This window comes from Ostrinia furnacalis, unplaced genomic scaffold (assembly GCF_004193835.3).
Source record: "Ostrinia furnacalis isolate ACB-3 unplaced genomic scaffold, ASM419383v2 OfSCF5158, whole genome shotgun sequence".
Taxonomy (NCBI): Eukaryota; Metazoa; Arthropoda; class Insecta; order Lepidoptera; family Crambidae; genus Ostrinia; species Ostrinia furnacalis.
This window is the reverse complement of record NW_021135397.1, coordinates 39286-62697: the sequence shown is the minus strand read 5'-3', so window position 1 is coordinate 62697 and position 23412 is coordinate 39286. Positions and strand designations below refer to the sequence as shown.

At 34.9% G+C, this 23412-nt stretch overlaps 1 protein-coding gene across 1 annotated transcript; it reads left to right on the top strand.

The window, feature by feature from the left end:
• Positions 1-4880: 4880 nt before the first annotated feature.
• Positions 4881-13672, top strand: LOC114360744 (uncharacterized; the record flags this gene model as incomplete). The annotated part of the gene is made up of 2 exons (XM_028315532.1): positions 4881-5089; positions 13211-13672. A coding segment is annotated over exon 2 (273 nt), but the record flags the coding sequence as incomplete, so codon positions are not given.
• Between the last annotated feature and the right edge of the window lie 9740 nt (positions 13673-23412).

The window sequence follows — 23412 nt, the reverse complement described above, 5'->3', positions numbered from 1 at the left end:
ACCATTTGAAAGCCTATTTCTAACCTTCATTTCATTAAAGGAAAGGTTTTTACCCCAAAAATGTGTCTTTAGAAGGATCCAGAGCCACTTCTTCAAAAAATAGGTAGTTACGCTAGAGCCAACTTTTATGGCTATAAAACTGTTAAGTTGGGATTAATCGCTATCCATCTGTTAAAGAGGACACGTGAGATCATTATTTGGTTTTCTAGCCATAAAATTTGGTCTAATTGATCCCATAGGTGGGCCCAAAGTGAGGTATTTTTTCAAGTCACATATGTTAATCATTTATTAAGAAATTAAATGTGTTTTTCTTTAAGGATATTTATTGGGCTTTCAAATAACACCAATATTGTTGGGGCACCATGATTGTGTCAGAAGAAAATCGTTAAAGTTCGCGTCGCGGAAGGTGCGGTTTATTTGATGTTGAGTATATTATAAACTTCATTCATATCAATGAATCGCGGACAAAAAATATAATAATGAATGAGTCGATATTAAACAGCAAATGGAAATTAGTTTTATGAATGAATATTGTATTCATTGAACATTTATCTATACTACAAACTAATTAACAACCGCCCACGTAACGTATTGAGCTTGCGTGTGTCACATAAGTTCGGCAACTCATTTAACTTATAATCATCTAATGTATAGTTAATTCATTCTTCGCATCTGTACCTCATTATTCAAGCGAACTTTGAGTCGTCTAACTTGTACGCACTTAAATTTAGGGTAGCCATAAGTTGACTACTTTTTGAGAGATCATGAAATATGGTGGGACTTATTCTTCCTATCTTATGACGTTTGAATCACATTAAAAACCCAACCAATGTAGGCCGAGATAAAATCTACTGCCTTTGGATCCGTTACGAAATTAATCAGAAGGCCATCTTCCACTAATAACCTCTGAAAGTCCACCGCTGGACATAGGTTTTCTCTTTAGAACGCCACAACGAGTAGCTACGAGTATAAATGTATAGTTGAGTTTGGTTCCCGTAACCAAAAGGTCAATTTTGTGTCCGTGGTTGTTACCTACTCAAGAAAGTTTTCTGTAACTATAATAACTTTAACTCGTCCGCTGTCAGGTCTTTAACTGTGTAACATTTCGCAAAATATAAAATAAATAAAGCTTTCTAACATACGTAAAAGTTTTGATTTTAATCATATTTTCTATAAGTCCGCAAATTCTAATACTGCCCTAAAAATGTAGCCACATTCAATTTTCATCATTTGGAAATTTTAGAGAAAAGATCTTATGAGAATTCCAGAATGTCTCGAAAGTTATAGATTATTGGAGTCACTATTTATATGGCATTAATTTAATGGGAGCGAAATGAACTGAGTTTCTGTTCGTATTATCCAGACTAAACAGATAACTAACGAAATTAATCTCAACGAAGCTTCCTCGAGGGCGGTATTCTGGAACTGATCGACATGGAGAAAACTTCTGATTTCACAAGTTTACATACGAGTATTTACTACATAATACTTAAGACAGATCCTGCAATTCAAAACACATGGATTAACTGTTTTAGTAAGTATCTAAGCATAACTGAAAGATAAGCTACGTTACTTTTATAAATAGTTTTAAAGTGTGTGTAAGATTTAATCCTTTTCTAAAAATAAGTAGATGATAATAATGGGTACTCGTTAGAAATGTTGATAAGGAATTACATCCAATATACCCAATTTGAACTACTTGTTTTTGTCGGTTTTGATTTAAATTCCCATTATAAATAATGTATTTTATTTTAAATAGAAATAGTTTTGGACAGATCGTCACCTTATTTTGTATTTTTTGCGAAAAAATAGCTAGTATCCATTTTGAAAACGAAGGTAATTTTTACCCACAAAATGTTTGCGAGTCTCGAACGCTTCCATAGTTGGGTCCCCGAGTAATTACCACTTACACGTATATGCTCCACGATGGAGGGCTCATTGGCTCTAATCCAGGGGAAAGACGCCATTGATCTGGACTTCCAATCTAGGAGACAGCTTATCGATGGGTTCTCCGATAATGAGACTTGTTTCCAATAAACTGTGAGGAAAAGACCAGAAAAGAAGCCAGGATCTGATTAAGGTTTTGCGTTATGTGGATAATTATAGTGATGTAGTAGGTACTACATAATTTAGTAATGTAGGATATTGCAGGCAGGTTCAGTTGTTCTAATCCAAAACGCGTGGTGATACTTGCCAAAACAGTTCATTTTGGACCTTGAATGAATGCAATATGAATTTATTCATTTCAAAGGTGATTGAGTTTCTTCCACAACTTTTTCTCAGCATCAGCCGATATGTTCTCCCGAAGTGGTGATAGGATAAACTTTGTTAGGACGTGTATTATTGCCCTGAAAAGGGCCTAGTATAAAAATAAAGAAATTGAATATGATCTGAAAATAAACTTTTACGATAATTATTGAACCTAATTGAGTGTTTCAGAGAAGACTAATCACACGATATACCTACTCTGGTCTCTGATAGAGGTCCTATAAACATTAAATAGCAATAAAGCTTAATGTAAGTATTGTATTTTTCTCATAACCCAACTAGCGAACATTAAACAATATTAGTACCTACCCTCAGTTTGCGCACGCCTAAAGAGCAGATGTGGCCAAAAGGATTGCGTTTGCGTTCGTCTTTGCAAATATTTGCGGCCAACTGAAAAGCCATATTACACATGTTCCAGGGGGATTCCCCGGAGATTATGTTCTTAGTGTTATTATTCTGGGAAAGTTTAGCTGGAATACATTGGGATGGACATATTGAGCCCGATACGGAGATGGTTTACTGAGTTTGAAACTAATTTTCAATAAGTTCAGACTTTTTCCAATGAGCGAATGAAAGGATGAAAGTCAATTACTTATTATTGGTATAGGACTTTGCTTTGTGGCCTGTTCATTAATACGTGTAAATAAAGCGACAACAGCCCAACGGTGAGGGTGTCGGACTGGCCGGTGGCCGACTGTAGATTCGAGGAACGCTGGTTCGAACCCCGCTGCCTTTGGACTATTGTGGTGAACCCACTAGTATCACAAACATATTATTTAGCTTAGCACGAGGGGTTAACGGGACTATTAGTAATAATATGCAATAGAATATTTGTGTTACATTGCTAGACGGCAAAGTTTTTAAATCAATCGTCTGTCAAGGAACATTTTTCAAGGAAATATTTAAATGTCAATCATAGTACCACAGTCCATTGAACCGGGGCACGTAATGAGTTGCAAATTGATTGGGATCGTTGGATACAAGACCACCAATAAGGAAGTTCCGTCGTCCGCCGCGGAGTGGCACAGTTTCGCAATCCGTCCGCTGGGCGGCGACACTGGGATAAAAGTTGCACTAACTGGGAATTAATTACGGATTGTTAATACGCCTACACCAATAACCTAGCTCTATGAACGGATTAACATAAATAAAGAAGGACGTCATGTAATAGATTTTTATAAAATGTCCACTGGTTGCAACTGCGGAATTTTAGACAAAGTCTGGGAATACAAAATACAAACCACTAGGTCAGATGGCCGACGAGAACTGAAGAGGATTATATTAGTAGTAACTGAAACAGTAAAGAAAAATGTGAAAACTATAATTATTTTGAATGTTCTAGAATGTCCTCCTGACCTCTGTTTCACCAGATGTTCGGCCAGGAAGGCGATATTAAAATGAGTTTGCAAAATGCATTAAACGCCATCTAAACATCTGTTCGCACCAGAAGTAAACAGACGCATCCATGCAGCCGCTGGCACTGGGTCAAATGTACCAAGGTCACCGTATTGAGTGTACTGTGACCACGCATCTGGCGGGAGTTAGAATAAAATCAGAATGCTTAAAACATTTTTTGTGATATTATTACAAAAACTTAAACACGTGATTTTAATGACATTTCCATACTAAATAGAATAGAATAGAAAACCTTTATTTGACACGAAACCACAAATGAAAAATGTATTCAATGTGTTAAATGACTTTTGTAATAAGCGCCTAGATTGCACCTGCCCCTGAAGCGAAAAATATTGCATTAATAAGGTGGCAGAAATAGTCTGAAATAAACGCATAGATAATTTACAGTCACTTTGATATTTTAAGTTTTTTTATAGAGAAAAATTAACTGCATGTGTAATATAAAAAATCTGTCTCATCGAAGGAAGAACAGATTGGCCACAATGTTACTAGCTAATAAAATTTTTTTAGCGGTTAAACAGCTGACCTATGCGCGGTCTGAAACAATAACATATTCCAGGGTTTTAAGACCGTGAGTCAACTCGCGCCACTTAGAATTTTTACTGCATTGTAGTGCAATGGTTTTGCACAACCGCCAGACTAGGTATACTTTCAATTTTGATTTTAAATAAAAGCAAACTTTATGTCACTGTTCTAGCTATATATCACTGAAATCACTTTTTTCTAAAAAATCAATTTTTATCAACATATTTTAACCGCACCAGTATTACATTGCGAATTCGGGAAAGCGTGTATTGAAAATCCTTGGTCGTATTTTTCGAAGAACAAAGAGAAAGTTCCAGATCCTAGTACCTGTTCGCAATACGAGTAGTAAATCCCATAAAACAGTTTCAGTGTTTACACAGTGCAATATGTTTTCACTGAAAATGTTTTTGCTCGTAACAACATCAGTTGTATAAACAAACTACTGAACAAAATTATCTAACTAAAACATAATTTTGCTGGCATCAAACTATGATCAAACGAGACATGGAACACTAATCCCGTGCCTCAAAAACAAATCAAATTAATCATCCATTTTCCGCCTAGAAAAAACGTCCTTCTCGTCTGGAAAGTTGAATGACTGAGTCATAGTCTGTCACACACGAAATCTGGGCAAATTTATCTGGATGTTAATAAACCCACTCACAGCAAATATAGATCAGTCGGGAGTGAGTTGCGCGCGCGCTTAGCCGTCCGCTGATATGAAACTGTTGATGTGTGCGTCACAAAAATAAGTGCTTGTTTATGTGAGTGAAGTGAAGTGGGATTGAAACGCAAATCAAACGTTGAGTGTGGAAATCATATGGTTATTTGGTTGGTTATTGCGTGCAAAAGAGTACTAAAGTAGTACTAAATCTTAGTGGTATTTACTGTCTACACTCTAATTATTTATATCTAATAATAAAGGGGCAGAAAGGTTCTGGAATGGAGGCCGCGTACCGGAAAAGAAAACGCAGCGTGGGACGTCCACCTACAAGGTGGACCGACGACATCGTAAAGGTAGCAGGGAAGCGCTGGACGCAGGCCGCTACCAATCGATCAACATGGAAAGCATTGGGGGAGGCCTATGTTCAGCAGTGGACGTCCTATGGCTGAAATGATGATGATGATGAATAATAAAGTAGAGCCTATAGTCCTGGACAGAAAAAAAACAAAAACTAAACTAAACTATCGCAAAATTCTCCTACAAGACACTTAGATATCATCTACGAGTACATAACTTAATTTGCATTCACCGGTAAGATACATTACCTTTTATGAAGTGAAATGTATTTGTATATTGGTATTTGTTTATAGAAAGCCTTAGGTAGAAGCTTGATTAGCATAAAGCTTTGTCCGATCGTGATATTTGTCAAGATCTGATCATCCATTGCACACAGGACATGTGACAATGGTGACAATGGCGCCATCGTCAAAGTCAATGCCGGTGTTAGCCTTATAATTTCAAAGCTAGCACTAACAGGGATTTGTGTGTGTTTCATTGAAGCTCTGAGTAGGTATACCTGGCTTAATCAACCCTTGAAACTATTTCATCAAAGGCATAATAACTGTTGGTCTTGGTCTATTATCTAGAATGAAGTATCGTCACTGATGTGTGTATGTTATTATAATGTTAATTGTTAACAACTCCCCATTTAATTATTCGAGAATTGAGGCTCTAGATTTGAGGGTCCAGGACTGTGGATTGATTGGATGGATGCTTCAATAGTTACAATGCATACGATAGAAGAAAAACGTGTTAAGTGACCTAGCTATACTAGCATCTGATTTAGGCAGATCATTAGAAACATCACCGGGACTTAACCGTATCTTGATTTCCAAGTTTTGGTGCTCATTGTTATAGTCTAGAATATTAATATTATTGGTTCTTAAGCAAAACTTACCGACGGCCAAGTCAAACACTATTGTTCGACCGGTCGCTATGTAAGTAAACACTGTCGATGAAGCTAATTTTAAACCTGTGTTGTTTAAATTGTTACAGTTAAATGGCGCCATTTAGTACACTCGATGACATAATCCAGATCTCATTTAGTTTAGAAAATCGAATTGTCTAATCTGTGGGTTTCGAACCCACGACCTTTCGTTTGCCGGGCTAGCAGTTAAGTATCACTTTTATGAATTTAGTAGTATAGGATGTGACTCTTTACAAAATTTCAAAAAATAAAACAATAAATAGCTCGTTAAGTTAATTTTGACAACGGTTATGAACCTAGCCCGTAAAACACATATACTTGCACATAAAGCCTTTGCATTTTCATTACGACGTGTCAAAAATAACATTAAAACTCTAGCTCATTACTAAAAATCGTTAATTAAAGAGAATCAAAACTACATTAAAATCGCGAACGAACGTGCGGTGACGGCAGAAACTCTACGTAATATTTCACGATAAATACGAATTTTGGTTTCGTTACGGTCGTCAATTAGCACGTAAATTTGTCATATTTAATTAAGTCTCGGATATTGTTTTTGCGTGCCGGGCGGATTGCATAATGTTGCCAGCGTAAAATATGGATTGCTGGGCACCAATTAATGTTGGGACATCGTTACGATATCGATCAGTCGATAGTGATGATGTTCCAAGTAGTTAATAATAAATAAGCTTGGAAATAAATAAATAAATAAAAATAGATAGGTATTAGTATACAGTGTGAGTCACGTTAAAGTGTACATATGAAAACAGATGAAACTAGACCTATTTTTATCGACAAAAAAGAGGTCAAAAATTTTTTGAGATTTTTTTTTAATTTTTTATAGAATTTTTTTTCTTCAAATTACTTATTGTAAAGAAATCGTAATAACTTTTAAACTAAGCTGTATATCCTGATAAAATAAAAACAATAATAATGCTAAATAACAGGCGATACTAAAAAAATACATAAAATACACAAAAAATGCCAACAAATAATAAAAAATGATACTTTTTGAAAAAAATCTGCTTAAAAATTCGTGTTTTTTTGGTTATTTTATAAATTTCTCCAAAAAATGCCCCTATAACCGGTGGTTTTTATTACTTTGTATTATTTTCTATCGTATTATCTTTGTAAAACCAAAAATCGCATGTCTCTATCCCTATCACAACATTTGCTATGATCGTTTGAATAAAGGCCTGCCACAACATTATTCTCCGCTACAGGTAGAGACAATTTTAATTTTAACTAAAATGCTTATTTTACTTCGAAATCTTTTGTTTTTATTTGAAATCTAACTTGTCTTTATCAAAATTACAAATCTAGAGCCATTTTCAGTTTTGTTGTTAACGAAGCGTTGAATGGCGCGCCCGGAGAGGCTTAGTTCAAACGATCATTGCAAACGTTGTGATAGGGATAGAGACATGCAATTTTTCGTTTTACGAAGGTAATACGATAGAGAATAATACAAAGTAATAAAAACTACCGGTTATAGGGGCATTTTTTGGAGAAATTTATCAAATAACCAAAAAAACACGAATTTTTAAGCGGATTTTTTTCAAAAAGTATATTTTTTTTATTATTTGTTGGCCCTTTTTGTGTATTTATTGTATTTTTTTAGTATTGCCTGTTATTTAGCATTATTACTGTTTTTATTTTATCAAGATATACCGCTTAGTTTAAAAGTTATTATGTTTTCTTTACAATAAGTAATTGGAAGAAAAAAAATTCTATAAAAATTTAAAAAAAAATTTCAAAAAAATTTTGACCTCTTTTTTGTCGATAAAAATAGGTCTAGTTTCATCTATTTTCATATGTACACTTTAACGTGACTCACACTGTATGTATAGTTACGTCTTTATGCTATTTTCATATTTGGGCATAGCATACGTTATGGAAAGCCTTGGGTGAGGCCTTTGTCCAGCAGTGGACGTCATTTGGCTGAAACGAACGATACATGTAGAATTGTAGATACGTTATACTTAAAGTAGTTTATCCGCTGTCTCACAATCTTTGTTTATGGAATCGCATGCTAAAAATAATCGTGATCTATTATTTGATATTCTGTTGCCCGTTTTCACCATCAATCCCTAATTTTTAAGTGACCGCTATGGTAACACATGACAGGAATTTTGTTTTCATAGGGGTCACTTAAAAATTAGGGATTGATGGTGAAAACGGGCATGTAACCCATAAAGACTCTTCTGCAAGATATCGATGAGTTAATAATTAACTCACAACATTGCAGCACTAGTGCCAATAATTACTGTTAAGTACCTGTTATCTGTAAATGTGATGCATTATATCTCGCAATTAAAACTCATTAATCGACATATTTCATATTTTAATTAATACCCATTGATTACTTCCGAGTGGAGTACAATCGCTTTGCCCATCAGGGCTGTTCGAAGTACTAGTTTGATTTAGTATATCCCTTTCAGGACGACCTAACACGATCGTGCACGTTATTTCAAAAAAATCCCGCGCCTTTTCTAACCAACTTTTCGGGCCCAAGACGCTAGCCAACGATCGTGCAACAGTCTGTTTATGAATTAAACGCATAGGTGCGAGAGAGAAGGCAGTCAGTGTTCTTTGACACAGGTAAAGATGTCGACCTCTTTTGTTGAGCGGAGTGGTCAGCGTTAGTACTAATTATTTCGTGATTAATTCAACTATTTTACTGGAATTTTGGTTTTAATATTTTGTTTAGTTAGTGATGTAATTCGGTAAATAATATTTTTGGCATTATTTATTTTGCAGTGGGAAAAATTACCTCTCAAAATTTTGTTTGCACGATAGTGATGATCCGACTCAAACCCAACATTCGGTGACATACTTTGTATGGCGATGAACTATTCTATTTTAATGCTTTCAATTAAATTTCGGCTTTTAGGAATAGAATTAACGGGTGAATTGTTGCTTCAGCTTATTGGGCATGTCAATTATTCAGAAATTGAAGAGATGGAATATGATGAAGGCAATGTAGAAGTCTTGGTTTGCCATTGATGCCTACTGATGAGCCTCAATCACCTCCAAGACCAGGTACATTGTCAGTTACTGTGCCAATAGCTCTCTAAAAGTCGTCGAAAAGCCATGCGACTGGCCAAAGGGTCTTGATACAGAGGGATTGAACCAGAGGGATTATTACTATCCAGAACTATTGTCAGCAGTAGTAATCTCCTTTGACCTACAGTGAAGGCTTTTGACGATATGTTTTTTGAACATGCAGCTGTTTGTACCAATAATTATCCGCAAAACGGGAAAAGTATTGAATACCCCAACAAAAAAGTTCAAAAAGTAGTTTGAATTAATTTCTTCATGGGATTTATTCCGTCCTCACGCATTCACGTGTATTGGCGTCGAATAGAATTAGATTAGCTTTAGTTGGTGACAAAATTTTCAGAGATCTTTTTTGAGTTTTAGTGTGCCTTTCCATGTTGTAAACAGTGATGAAGCCCCTGCAGTAGGAAAACCAGAATTGAGTTTCGGAAGGAAGGGCATGCTGTGCTTACTCAAGTCTAGAATGCTTGAGACAAAGTAGAAAGAGAACATTTTTTTTATTCCGTAGAAGAGCAAATGGATTTCATTCTCTGAGACATGTTAACATGGTTTTTGACAGTTAAAAAAACAAAGCCACATTCACAGGAGCTACTAACCATGATGGTTTGATGATTGATTTCGAAGTTTATCAAGCTGCAACAATAAACTTTGAAGATCTCTAGGTTTTTGAACTTCTGCAATTCTTCATCTCTCTCAAGTAGATTGCAAGTAGTTAGCTCTGAGTCATTTGACAGGTTTTTCTCATCCATACTTTTATTCGAGATATTTAATGAAATGGGGCTTCATGAGACTGGCACAATTATGAAAACTGAATTTCTAGGACGACAAATAAGGACATCAAGCAAGAATCCCAAATATTCATTAATAATGACATTGTTATTGTAAAATGTATGGATAATGGGTAACAAACCCGTCTTAATAGCATCCAATTTTACACCAGAAAAGGATTTTTTCCTCATCAAGAGATGTAATAAAAATCTACTAGTGCCTACAGTTTTAGCTATTTTAAAATGTTTTGCAATTTAAATCAGATAAATTACCTAAATTTCCTTCTTTTAAGAGTATTAAAAATATATGTTTCTAAATATTTTTAGGTTTTTAACTTCAAAACCTGACACCGTCACTTTCGTGCAGTAAATTAATTTAAGTCTGAGCGTCACGATCGTGCTGGGTCCCCCCACGAAGAGGGGGGCGAGGGGGATTTTTAAAATTATTTTTTTGGAGTACCTTATACAATAATAAAACATGTTATGTAGTTAAAAATGTTAATTTAAAAAAATCTGAAATCCGGCCTGAAAGGGTTATACGAATATTTCATTTTATCTTTTTCGTAGAGCCGTAGAACATCATTTTATTTTTGTGGCATCTTAATATGTAAATCAATGATTATTAACCGCTTGAGGCCTTGAAGGATTAATAAGTAGCTTTTTCCCGTGGCTTCGCCCGCATGAATTTTGATCTACTATAATCCTATGTTATTCAGGGAAAATGTATCTAATGATGCAAGACTTATTGAAATCAATCCTGCAGTTTTTGACTTAATCCATTACTTGCAAATATCCAAAAATAAAATAATTTTTGGGTCCCTGTCTATTTAGATATTTAGATTGGGCCGGGATCGTATTAGGTTTGCCAACAAGTGGATGCCGGTAGCGCAGGATCGGAAAATCCTTGGAAAAGGCTTTGTCCAGTTGTGAACTTCATTGGTCTGAAGCTGAAAAACCAGTTAGGTAATGAAAGCATCAGACGTAAAGCTCATAAAAACTCATAAATTTACATTTTTGCCAGTATAGGCTTTTAAAACACACTTTTACACGTCCCAGTATAAACTCTACCACTGCTTCGGGACAATAAATGGGCCAGTGCTGAGAAGAAGCATCGCTAGAAACTCAGTCACTATCGTCAGCCTCTTTTTTTCAAGTGTTTACAATTTTTAAAATATACGTATAGTTATACATATTATTGATATATTGTGGACAGCCCTGGCCTAGACCAAGGATAAGCAAGTCCATCGACCCCGTCTGGCAGTTTTGTTCTATGACATTTACGTTTTGGGCTGACACGCGCGCGCGCAGACGCGACGATTTATTTGCGCGCCGCGACAAATTCGCGCTAAGCGGACTAATTGTGTAACAAGGATGTGGTTGTGTTTAAAAGGTCCTGATTTGTCTTAATTTTTTTGTTTAGTATTTGCATAACAGATGACAGCGCATTTTGCTTTATTGTTTAATTAAATGAACAAACATTTTGTATTAATTGAACACTCAATAATTTATTGCAATTCATAAGATATTACAAATTATAATTTGGTCATTCGTGGTGTTAATTGGTGACCTTTCTTTTACCCATCATCTCTCTTTGCTCTATTACTAAAACACTTGAAATAGCTGATGGGACAATAAACTTGTATTAATAATATTGCATTTTTTTAAAGATTTTGACCCTATACAAAAAGTTATTGCATTGTATCACTAGGATACTGGTACTGTTTTGACTTGCAAATCCAAAACTAAACAATCCTTATTGGCCAAATTATTCGAAATCTTCCAACAATGCAATGGAAGAGGTACTTCGGAATCTAGTTAATTAGGGAAGCAAACCTGGACCCACATCACGCCCTCTCAACACCTGTCCGCCAGGAAACATCAACCTGGATTTGTTTAACCCTCGCTGTACGAGGTGGGGTGTGACACACCCCAGTACTTTAAAAATAGCCACAATTTTAAAAATTTGCAAGTGCTGAATTTGAAATTCTCAGTAGCTGGAATTATGACACTGCTGCTTCGATCAGCGTTGCAAAATCAGTCCAGTGGTGACTACCAACTGAGTTACAGGCCTTTAAAGTGCGTGTGGGTGTCACACACCCCACCTGGTACGGGACGTTGTCAAAAAGTTTATAAAAAAATCTAACAGTTTTGGTGTAATTTATATATTTTTAGCTTTGTCAATTGAATAAAATTCAATACAAATATTATTTTTCGTGATTTTTACGGTATCTGAAATTTTCAAGCACTTTTAGTCAAATGAGATGACTTTTAGTGCGAATCTGGAAGTTTAGTACTGAGATCCGAAGATGTATGTGAACATACACTTATGGGCTACAATTTATACATGGTGATACAATTTATGGGCTACTGAAATGGAATAACATATTTTATAAATAAATAAAATTGTTACGCTCCCATTTTATGCATTGAGCATACTCATTTTCTTTCATCAAAATTATGGTAAATTGAAAACCGATGATCAAAACAAATTTATACCCTTCCAGTTTTTAATTTACTTTTAAATTATAAGTAAATACTAATACTTTGTTAAATAAAAACGGTTGTCATAATTAAAGGCACTAATTAAAAATTATACATAGGAAACTGATTCCTAAATTACAAGAACAACGGAAATTGTGTCTTTTTGTTTTTTTATGATAAAAATGTTATAATACATATTTTCAGCTCAGAGCATTTCTTAAACCTAATTAGCATACGTAAATAATCAATATTAAATATTAAATTCCACCTAAAAAAATGTTGAATGAAAATTTTATCACTTTGTATATTGGGGTGTGTCATACCCCACCTGGTACGGGACGTAACTTTTAGTCACCTCGTACACGGAGGGTTAAAAATAAAAACCAACCAACGTCATGTCATGTCATGTCACGGTGACATGTCGGGCTGATATTTCCCAGTGAAAATAAAATTAATTTTCGAGAAGTTTTTTCGTAATTGAAATGTATTTTGGAACGAAGTTGCTCGGACTGTTCGTTTTTTGGTCAGATTGTTTTGATGTTTCAAAATAATTGCTCGCGTTTTCGCGGACATTGAAATGTTTAAATTCAGATTCCAGTTTCTGGAATGATTTTTAGATTATCCGTCAATATACAAATTCTAGGAAAACTTTTAAAATTATTTCATGCGTCTAAATGAACCGAGAACCACTAGGTACAATATTGATTAAAACTTGAACGTACACAATAACCAACTACTTATAGTTTGTCTGTTAATCATTCAAAGATAAGACAAGCACTGTTGCTACCAAACATAAATAAAACGACAAACAAAATAATGCAGTGTTAAAAATATCACTAAAATTAAGTGCAAACAATACACAACTGTTTAAATGTAATCCGATCCAGTGAACGCCCCTAACAGTCTGTCAACATATCTACGATCATTTAAAACTATAGTGAACTAATCTAAAAAATGGAGTGCGGTCGCCTCGACAGCGGGCTACGGTGGTCCGCCCGTACTTACAGCGACAATTATTTGATAACTTATCCAAGTGACGAAGAAACAAGTAAAGTAGACGAAGTTCCGAGCAGTTGTTACGAGAACCCCATCTTTGTACCGAAAGTTCTGGAATCTGATCTAATGAAGAGTGAGACGGCAAACTTTGAAGATGAAACGGTGGTTTACCTGTCCACTAGCAAAGCGGCCAAATTGGAAAGAGCTTTGAGGAATGCCGGCTATAAAAAGGTAAGACCCTATTTAATTTTGCACCCTTAGATTGCTCATCGAATTACTTAATTTAAAATGTTCCAAGCTACAAAGAACAAAGCAGGTTTTCATCGTAGTTGGGCGAAGAGAAAGGAGTTTTTTTTGTTGTTAAGAATTCGCTTCGAACAGCATTCTAGCTTTTTCAGTCTTTATTCAGTAAATATCTTTGTGCTCGTTATGTTACCCTTTTCGATAGAAAGGTGTTCTATAACTTAACACTAGAAGTGCCGAATATTACGACCCCCCTTAAAGCGCCGCTGGGTCAATTTTGTCCCAGCATATATTTTGTAACATTTTTTAGTTTCGGGCATGAATATTATAGTTAAAACTATTTGTAGTATCCTTAAAAAGAGGGTTTATCTATGTAGTTAAATAAATATGTACTTATTTCTTTAAATATAAATGTATTCAATTTTAATTTTGAATTATTAAAAGTCAGATATTTTTGGTTTCATTTAAAAATAGTCACATATTACGTGGTGTTATACTGTATTAAAATAATGAAATTACTACTTTAACTAGTTATTGTTATTTTTAAAGGATAAATAAATATCTTACAAATAGTAGTGCACATTTTGCACAAAGTTTTTTTGGATGGTTTTTTGTCTCTCTGGTGTACTATGTGTTTAGGAATTTTTATAGGTATGGTTATTTTTCTGTTATCTGTACAAAAACAGTGAAGTTTCTTACCAATTACAATGAAAAGTATGTACGTTTAATTTTCAAAATTTTATAAGTCACACATTTTAAAAATGTATCAAATCATACAATGTATGAACTGACTTATGTCTAGAAGCTACCTTCCTACTAATATTATAAATGTAAAAGTTAATAAATATTGATGAATTGAAGGATGGATGGACTGATTACTGGATAGGAAGGATGAATGGGTGGATATATGCCTGGAACTTGAACTAAGTGAGTATGGATTCATGGTTAGATCGATGGATGTTTTTTCACTCTTTTACGCAAAAAATACTAAGCCGATCTTAATAAAACTTTGCAGTTTTATTGCTAATACTTCAAAATAACATAATATAGGCTATAATTTAGAATAATATTCAGTTATTTGGTCAAAAAGCAACGATATGTGTCAAGAAATTAGGTCTTTCTATGATAAACTTAATTTCTCACTGGTGAAGTCACAGGCAAAAACTAGTACAATATATTTACATTTCTGCATTGTCACGAGTCACCTAAACTCTCCTCACCTCTCCACTTTCGTATCTCCTCGAAACAAGGACTCTTCGTCGAATTATTGTGGCAAATACCAGGGTGGGACAAAAATGACCCAGTGGCGCTTCTAGGTAAAACCGATTTAAAAAAAAAATCTATTAATGTTATATTATCAAAAACATTAAAAAATGATAAAATTCAATAAATCAGTAAAAGTCAAAAAGTTTCATGGACTTTCGTTGAAAAATAAAAAAGTTAGAGACGATCAAACTCGCGAGTGGGACAAACATGGGACGGCGGCCTTTCTAGTGTTAAAATGCCTAAATTATTTTTACTCGTTTTGTTTTGGATCATCTTTTAACAAATTGGTGTAAGTAAACGTTTGTTTGAAAATTTTCGTGTTTTATTTAATTTGATGAATTTAAAACTGGACTTTACTTATCAAAATTTCAACGTACAAAGTTTGTATAGTTTGTACAGTCGCACTACCTACAAATCAGACTTTTCTGCTTTTGTAAAATAGCATCTAATACAACTACATAAGATGGTTTAATGTTTACCTTTATTTAAAGTTGTCCGTAAATCATTTGTATGGCTATTTCCATTGTTATTTTCTAGTTGCGAACTTGTACCAACAAATTTAACTTTTGTTTGTTCTAGCAAGTTTCTGATTTGTTTTTTTTTCTCAGGTTGGCAATTTTTAAATTGAGTTCACCTAAATCTATTAAACTATTTTCATAACAATGTTCTCAACTGAATGCAAACTAAGGCGAAAGAGAACTTATGAATAATTTTCAATTAACATTTTTAGGTGTGTTTTCTTTCTAATCTTTGAATTATGACGTGTTCAACTGATATTCCATTTACTAATATCCTCTAAGACCCCTTCATACCTAAAGAAGAATGAAAAACATGGTTATCTTAACTTTGAAATTATGGTCTATTCTTAGTTCGATAGCACAAAATGGACTCTTAACTGTATGTAATCTGTGAAGGTTTCTTAACATTTCAATGCTGGCAATATACAAAACTTTGTTTTCTGGCAGCTGTGCTGTGTGACTTTCAGATTTAGGTACCATAGTCTTTTTCTTCTTCTTTTTTTTTCAATGTTTGTATGTCTTAAAGTCTAGGTACAATGTTATACTATACCATAGTCGTTTCGGGTGGATCAATAGCGATTGTCCGACACAGATACTGTCATTTTTAGGGTTCCGTACCTCAAAAGGAAAAAACGGAACCCTTATAGGATCACTTTGTTGTCCGTCCGTCCGTCTGTCAAGACCCTTTATCTCAAGAACGCGTGAACGTATCAAGCATGGACCTATAAAAAAANAAATATTTTAATAAAATGAAACTTACTACCTTATTTCTCACGAACGAATAAAGGTATCAAATTGAAATTTATACCAAATACCTAGATCTATTGTCCCTTTAAGAAGTAAAAAAATCAAACTTCTAAGTTAACGCGATCAAAAGATACAGCAGTTTATACCGACACCTTAGACGAATTTCCGTCACACGCTAGGGAATCAAAACCTACAAGGTACTTCCTGTGAACTCAGAATCTTGAAATTCGGCACGAAGCAACGTTATATAGTACAGATAAAGGAAAAATTGCGAAAATGATAAATTTGAAGTTATATAAAATTTAAAATATTATTTTTGCTTACATGACATAAAATATTTTTTTAATAATTATAAACTTACTACCTACCCTTTTTCACATGAACGCGTAGAGATATTAAAGTTGAAATTCATATCAAACACTTCTTAAATCTAATTGCCTCTAAACTGTGAGAAATTCTAATAACCTAACCTACCTATAATGCAAATATAGGAAAAATAAATAAATAAAAAATAATCATACCGCATATTTTGAAATTCGCCACTACTCGCAACGGAATCAAGTAAGTAATTTGATTTAATACGTCATAAATTGTAAACCGCTACGTTTGTACGGCGGAACCCTCGGTGTGCAATAACCTAATGGACTGCAATTCGGGCGCAGAAACACTTCGAATGAGTTTTCGGTTCAAAGGCGAGATTCAAAGAGTGGAGGATGATTTGCGTTTGAATTAAATGCATGATTAACATTAAGAGTACTAATCAGTTTTAAAAAAGTATAGTATTAAAATAAACTTACTTACGAATATAAAATACTAAGTAAGATTATAGCACATGAAACATTTTTTGAACATGAAAGTAACGATGATAATAATTATCGCGACTGAATTTTACATTATGCGGATTTGCCAATAATTTATTATTTTTAACTATAAGTAAAATTAAGGTTCTTAAGGTTTCTAGTTCAAATAGGCTATAATTTATGACGATCTGTGACAAACTGAATTTCACGCGGATGAAGCTGTGGGTAAAAGTTAGTTTACTATATTTAAATTATTTAATTAATACACGGTAACAGACTCAAATTGAACTTCCAAACTCCAACCTATTGCAGCACATGCATTATCCGCCATGACATCTATGCGAGTAATATTTTATTTCGTCGCCGTTCCACAGTGTTTTGCTGGAATGTATACGGTGCGTTCGGTCTGCATGAAATATGGAATGTGCTGCAATTCATTTTAGTTCCACGAGTAGGTATAACAAGTAGGGATGTGGGATGTTAATGTCGATATACTGTATCGATCATTGTTAATTGGCTGAGATTTTATTGTTTGATATTATGATTTATGTTGACCTAATATTATGAATACTGCGGGCTGATTGCATTCGCGATTGCTATGATAAAATAAATATGTACTATATAATAATAGTGTGAGTCCAATGAAGGACGCTATGACTTACTGATACTGAACGTAACCAACGTTAAGTGAATGTACATGCATGTTTTTACTTTAAAATTTATGTACTTAAGATTTTTTATAAAGCAATTTAATGTACAATTTCTTGCGTAGGAACTGTATACATGAAAGTAAGCAACTCTAGTCCATTCCTAGGTACTAACTTACTATATGTGACTCTACACTGTCACCTACGTACTACGTACATAAGAACTCTGTATACAATTTATACATTACGACATTAAAAAAAAGAAACTTGTTGAAATGTTCTTCTTGCACGACTAAAATATGTACATATTTTCGTTTGCGTTTTTTTTTGTTCTCAATCGATACTTTTTACATCTCTACGCGCAGAGTTTGATTATTACAAAGTTGCGTGGGCCAGTTCCCATATTTTAATAGCAGATTGCAGATTGGAGTGTTCAAGATTAATAGAGGAGGGATTTAAACACCGACTCCCACTGCCTCGCTCGTAAACACGGGTGCGAGCCTAATTCGAGATCATTTTAGATTCTAATATTACACCTACCCTTAAACAGAGGTTTCGAGATGGATTTAGATTCTAATATCGTACACCTACCTTTAAATTTCAGAGTCTGTTCATTAAAATTGAAGGACAGGACAACCGAAGTCACAAATTTTACTACTTTTTTCTCTATAGCTTGTTTTAAATAAAAGAAATAGAGTCCAATTATAACCTTTCTTATTAGCTAAGGTTTAATACGAAAAGTTGGAAGTCGCATGAAGAAGCTCGAAGACAACCGTTAATTAATAAAAAAATCATATGTAGAAAGACAGATATTGAATATACAACTTACTGTGTTGCACATAAAAGTGACTGTATGAACATACTTCTTAGATCTAGTTTGTTAGCTTTGTGGCGCTGAATCCCCTGAAAATAAGCTTAAAATAAGGGAACACGAAAAATCATTGAAGAACGACGCTCAATTCACACAATTTAAACGCTCAAACAATTTAACAACTCATCGCATATTATTGAACCTAAAAGAAAACAGCACTTTTGAGCAAATTGAGTAACGCTTTAGAAAATTTAAGTTCCACACGTAGTCAACGTAGTGTGAAATTCGTGCCAGTCGTCTACTCTACACGCGTTTAATATCGTATGCGGAGGTGCAACTGCACCCACGGCGTAGGCTTGGGGACAGGCTTCTTGACTTTTATGGCATAATAATGCAAAAAGAAAAATTTACACTGACCCATTGTAATCAATTTTATGACTTTGTTACTGATAACGAATGTTTTCACTTTGTTGCTTAAAGTTCATATTAGTAAACTAGCTTTCCGCCCGCGGCTTTGCCCGCGTGGAATTTTGTCTGTCACAGAAAAACTTTATCGCGCGCGTCCCTGTTTCAAAAACCGGGATAAAAACTATCCTATGTTCTTTCCCGGGACTCAAACTATCTCTATGCCAAATTTCATCAAAATCGGTTGCGAGGTTTAAGCGGGAAAGCGTAACAGACAGACAGACAGACAGAGAGAGTTACTTTCGCATTTATAATATTAGTTGGAATTAGTTGGGATGATACATTTTGAGTTTATTTTATCTTTAAAAACTGTCTTACATTTTGTCATTAAAAGTGCTCTATCCCAACTAATATTATAAATGCCAAAGTACCTCTGTCTGTCTGTCTGTCTGTCTGTTTGTCTGTCTGTCTGTCTGTCTGTCTGTTACGCTTTCCCTTTTAAACCTCGCAACCGATTTTGATGAAATTTGGCATAGAGATAGTTTGAGTCCCGGGAAAGAACATAGGATAGTTTTTATCCCGGTTTTTGAAACAGGGACGCGCGCGATAAAGTTTTTCTGTGACAGACAAAATTCCACGCGGGCGAACCCCGGGCGGAAAGCTAGTTTCTAATAAATTCATAAGAGCTATCGCATTATTTGAATATTTCATAAATAGCATGACACACACATTGAAACGAGTACTTTCTGACCATTAAACTTAAAAATTATGCCATGCTTTAAGTATAGGTGGCGTGGATTACTATAGACTTTGTATCAGATCCCTTGATAATTGGAGGTTGCTTGTGGCCTGTCACGCTGACCTTGTATTTAAAACATAACGTTGCACGTTGACGCTACACTGCGGCACCGCTGTAAAACATGCCATTGAAGATTTGTGCATAGCCAGAAATAACAATGCAAGCACTACACTCCTGCACTAGAGCTAGTCACAACAGCCAGGGAACAAAGGAACTACGTTCGACGTATAATTGGACAGCCCTCGTTGACACTTTTGGTTGTTGTACTGCTAATTGCTATAGCGAGACACATAATAGACAGAATTTCCAGGTTTCACTGTTACAAATGTTTACGTCACAACTGGAAGTAGCTCTATCAAGAAATTAGTTTTAATTGGTAGAGAGGAACGCCTTCAAAGTAGAGGATGACAAAATATGTTCGACAAAATGTCATATCAATGATTTCAATTCATAATAACACCGTTTGCCATCATGCAGTTATTACTATTATGCATGTAACTAAATCACATCTATGTATCTATTAACCCTTTACAGGGAAGTGGGAATATATTTCCCACCATATTTTGAACTTATTTCCCTTGTCTTAAGGTCCAAAATCAATAAAAAATTTGGACTTGTTATGCCCTAAAGCCTTGAATATATTTTCAAGTATTTTCTAAAACTTATTGATCTTAAAGTACTACGGAACCCTAAAAACAAAGGTAAACTTTTGAAGAACCCATACCATCTTTTACACGGATAAAGTTCTGAGATTAAAAAGCGAAGCACTTTTCCAAACACTCGGCGGGTCGGTAAAAATAGCCCGGTGAGTTTAGCTCATCTGTATCCTCAGGTACTGGCTGTCAAGTGGTTAAGACTGCGGAAGACAAATCACCATTCAACTCGATGGGCTCTCGATGCGAGCACCCTTCGAGGATTCGATGTTTTCATCAGGCTTTTGTTTAATTTAAGATTAAGCTCGTACTGATCGAGAAAAAGTGTTCTAAAATGCAGAAAAGCAAATCTGAACTGGATTTCCTACTATGAGATTTAAAAGACTGATTATGTGTCATTAAAAGTATTAATGAATAATATTAAAATAATAAACTCGACAGGTTTTATTTTTATTTTTTATTTATTGTTCACAAAAGGATACACATCAATACATAAAGATACACTTGCCAAACTGCATTACAGTTTGTCGGCAATAGTTCTCGTCCTTAGTTTTCGGGCTCAGTTGCCTACTTCAACCGTTACCATAGCAGTAACTGAGTGTTTTTTGTATGGAATTTGATAGATTTTTGAAGATTATTAAAGTTACAGCAAGATGGCTCCACCCAGCCCGAGCATTCATTGTGTTTCCTGCTAATTACTACACTATACTATATCTACTCATGCAATATGTGCTGCTGCTATATGTGATGCTCTCCCTGTTTGGGTGTCCACGGAAGACCAGCGTCGTGGCATTATCTACTGAGATGCTACGACACCATGCTGAGTGGATACCTTTTCAGTGTCATTGTAATTACCTTCTCATTAAATAATAATAAGTATTGTAAGTGTATTGTCGATGATACTGAATAAACATTTTTTCTTTCTTCTTTCTTTCTTTCAATACTTAAAAATTACAACCACTACAACAAATAATACAGTTCTTGAGCTTAGTTCACTTCTAGCTTAGTTCAACTCACGAAGGCGAGCGAGCCCCACCCGTGCGTGTACGTGTACATGCTTAAAACGATAGTGCAATGTCAGTGTGCCTACCATGAGTTTACGTTAGGTGTGCTCGCTAGCGACTGCGTAAAAAAATGACGTTTAAATTTATGACATATTGTGCAGCGCCCCTAGCGGCTACTTTCAAGAAATAAAATCTTCATAGAAATTTTTGACGTATTCGCTAGCGAGCTCACCTAACGTAAACTCATGGTAGGCACACTGTTTGATCACTTATTCTACATTATTAATGGGTAAACCTTCTACAGTATGTTTGCTTCAAATTAACTAAAAGTAAACAGTAAAAGTGTTATTTTTAGGCCTCTCTGATACTAGAACATCTTTAAATGGTTACAAAGCGTTCTTTATAAAATGACTAGGTTTTTCCCACGGCTTCGCCCGCATAAATTTAGCTTGTCACAGATCAGTATAAATTATAGCCTAGGTATATTATGTTATTTTGATGTGTAACTGTAAACAGTAATACTGTAAAGTTTCATCGAAATCCGTTCAGTGATTTTTGCGTGATGGAGTAACAAACATACAAACTTTCGCATTTACAAACTTTTCAGTTCTGTAAACTCCCGCTTCTCGCAGACATACGGATAAAGCTAAAATGGAAATCTCCAATTCTGACAAAGACACGAATTTCCCCACAAAAATCCCAGACTCCGCATGATTTGTGTTGCCATAAAATTAATTCAAAGGAAGAGCGTCGCGCGCGCAGCAATATGTTTTAATATCGCGTCGGAATTACGCGGCTGCCCAGATTTACCGCTTTCGCACTTCAAAAGGATTTTTAGTGCATGTACAGGCGACAGGCAAATCAGACTGTTTATTTTTGTTGCAAAATAACGTCTATTGCAAGGACATAAGAGACCTCAGAGTTAAGCTTGATATGCTGCTGTCTACGATAGGGGAAAGTACAGCTGCTTTGAGTTGGAATTAGACGAAAATACGTGAGTGTAAGGGTTTTTAGTGCATGTTAGGTGGAGAAAATTACAGCTACTTCGCGTTGGGATTAGACGAAAACGTGAGTGTAATTATTTGATGGAACATAGGTTTATTATAAAGTGGGAAATGTATGTTTAATTTTTTGTCGTAGAGGGATGTAACAGTTAGTTAAAAACAGTGGTAAGATGTTTACTTGTGTTGGACGCGTGCTAAAATTGGCATCACAGGAAAAAGGCCTGTTCACAAACATTACTATGAGGTCTCACAGTGCGTCTGGACGCACAGGGTGACACACGAACCAATCACAGAGCTCTATTCAACGCTGTGCGTTCGATTTGCTACTTCACTTAAGCAAGTATCATTTGTGAATACGGGCGTTAGCAATTTTACAAACTTTTAAAACCGATCATTAAAATAATAATAAAACAATATTTTTAGCGACGACTGCTAAACTGCCGTAACGTCAGCTATTTTGAATCCTGATGGAGGTCAGTTCTATCAGTCCAAGTCTGAATAATTTTAGATCTGCTACGTCAGAGAGTACTAGGTACGTAGCTACATTAATTCTAAAAAAATGTATAAGATGATCCTATTTCAAGTTTTCAACAAACCCACGTAAACAAATACTGAATTCTATTTCAGTATTACCTATTTCAGATCTGAGACGTGACGTAGCATTGCAGATTGAAGATTTTTATCATCCGCTCGGGAGATGTGCAAGACGGAGCGAAAATGAAGTCGCGGGATTTGACAGCACTGTGAGTTTTAGCGGGATAAAGATAGGGATTACGCTTCGGTTGCTATAGATTCAGGGATCACGATCTTAGTTTGCTATACGATATATGGGGACAGATTGGCAAAAACTTAGACGGGTTCGAACCACTACTCAGGATCGGCGGATTTTTTTCGACTTGAGCACTGGTTGATACTTAACATTTATGGAAATATTATTTATGTGTCCTAGGGAAAAATAGTAATTTAATTACCTATCTTGGAAAGTATTTTCATTTTAATTTTTAACTCTAGATTTTCATATTCTTATTCTGTCTTTAAATATAAAGAAAATCTAATTTTAACATACTTAGGCTG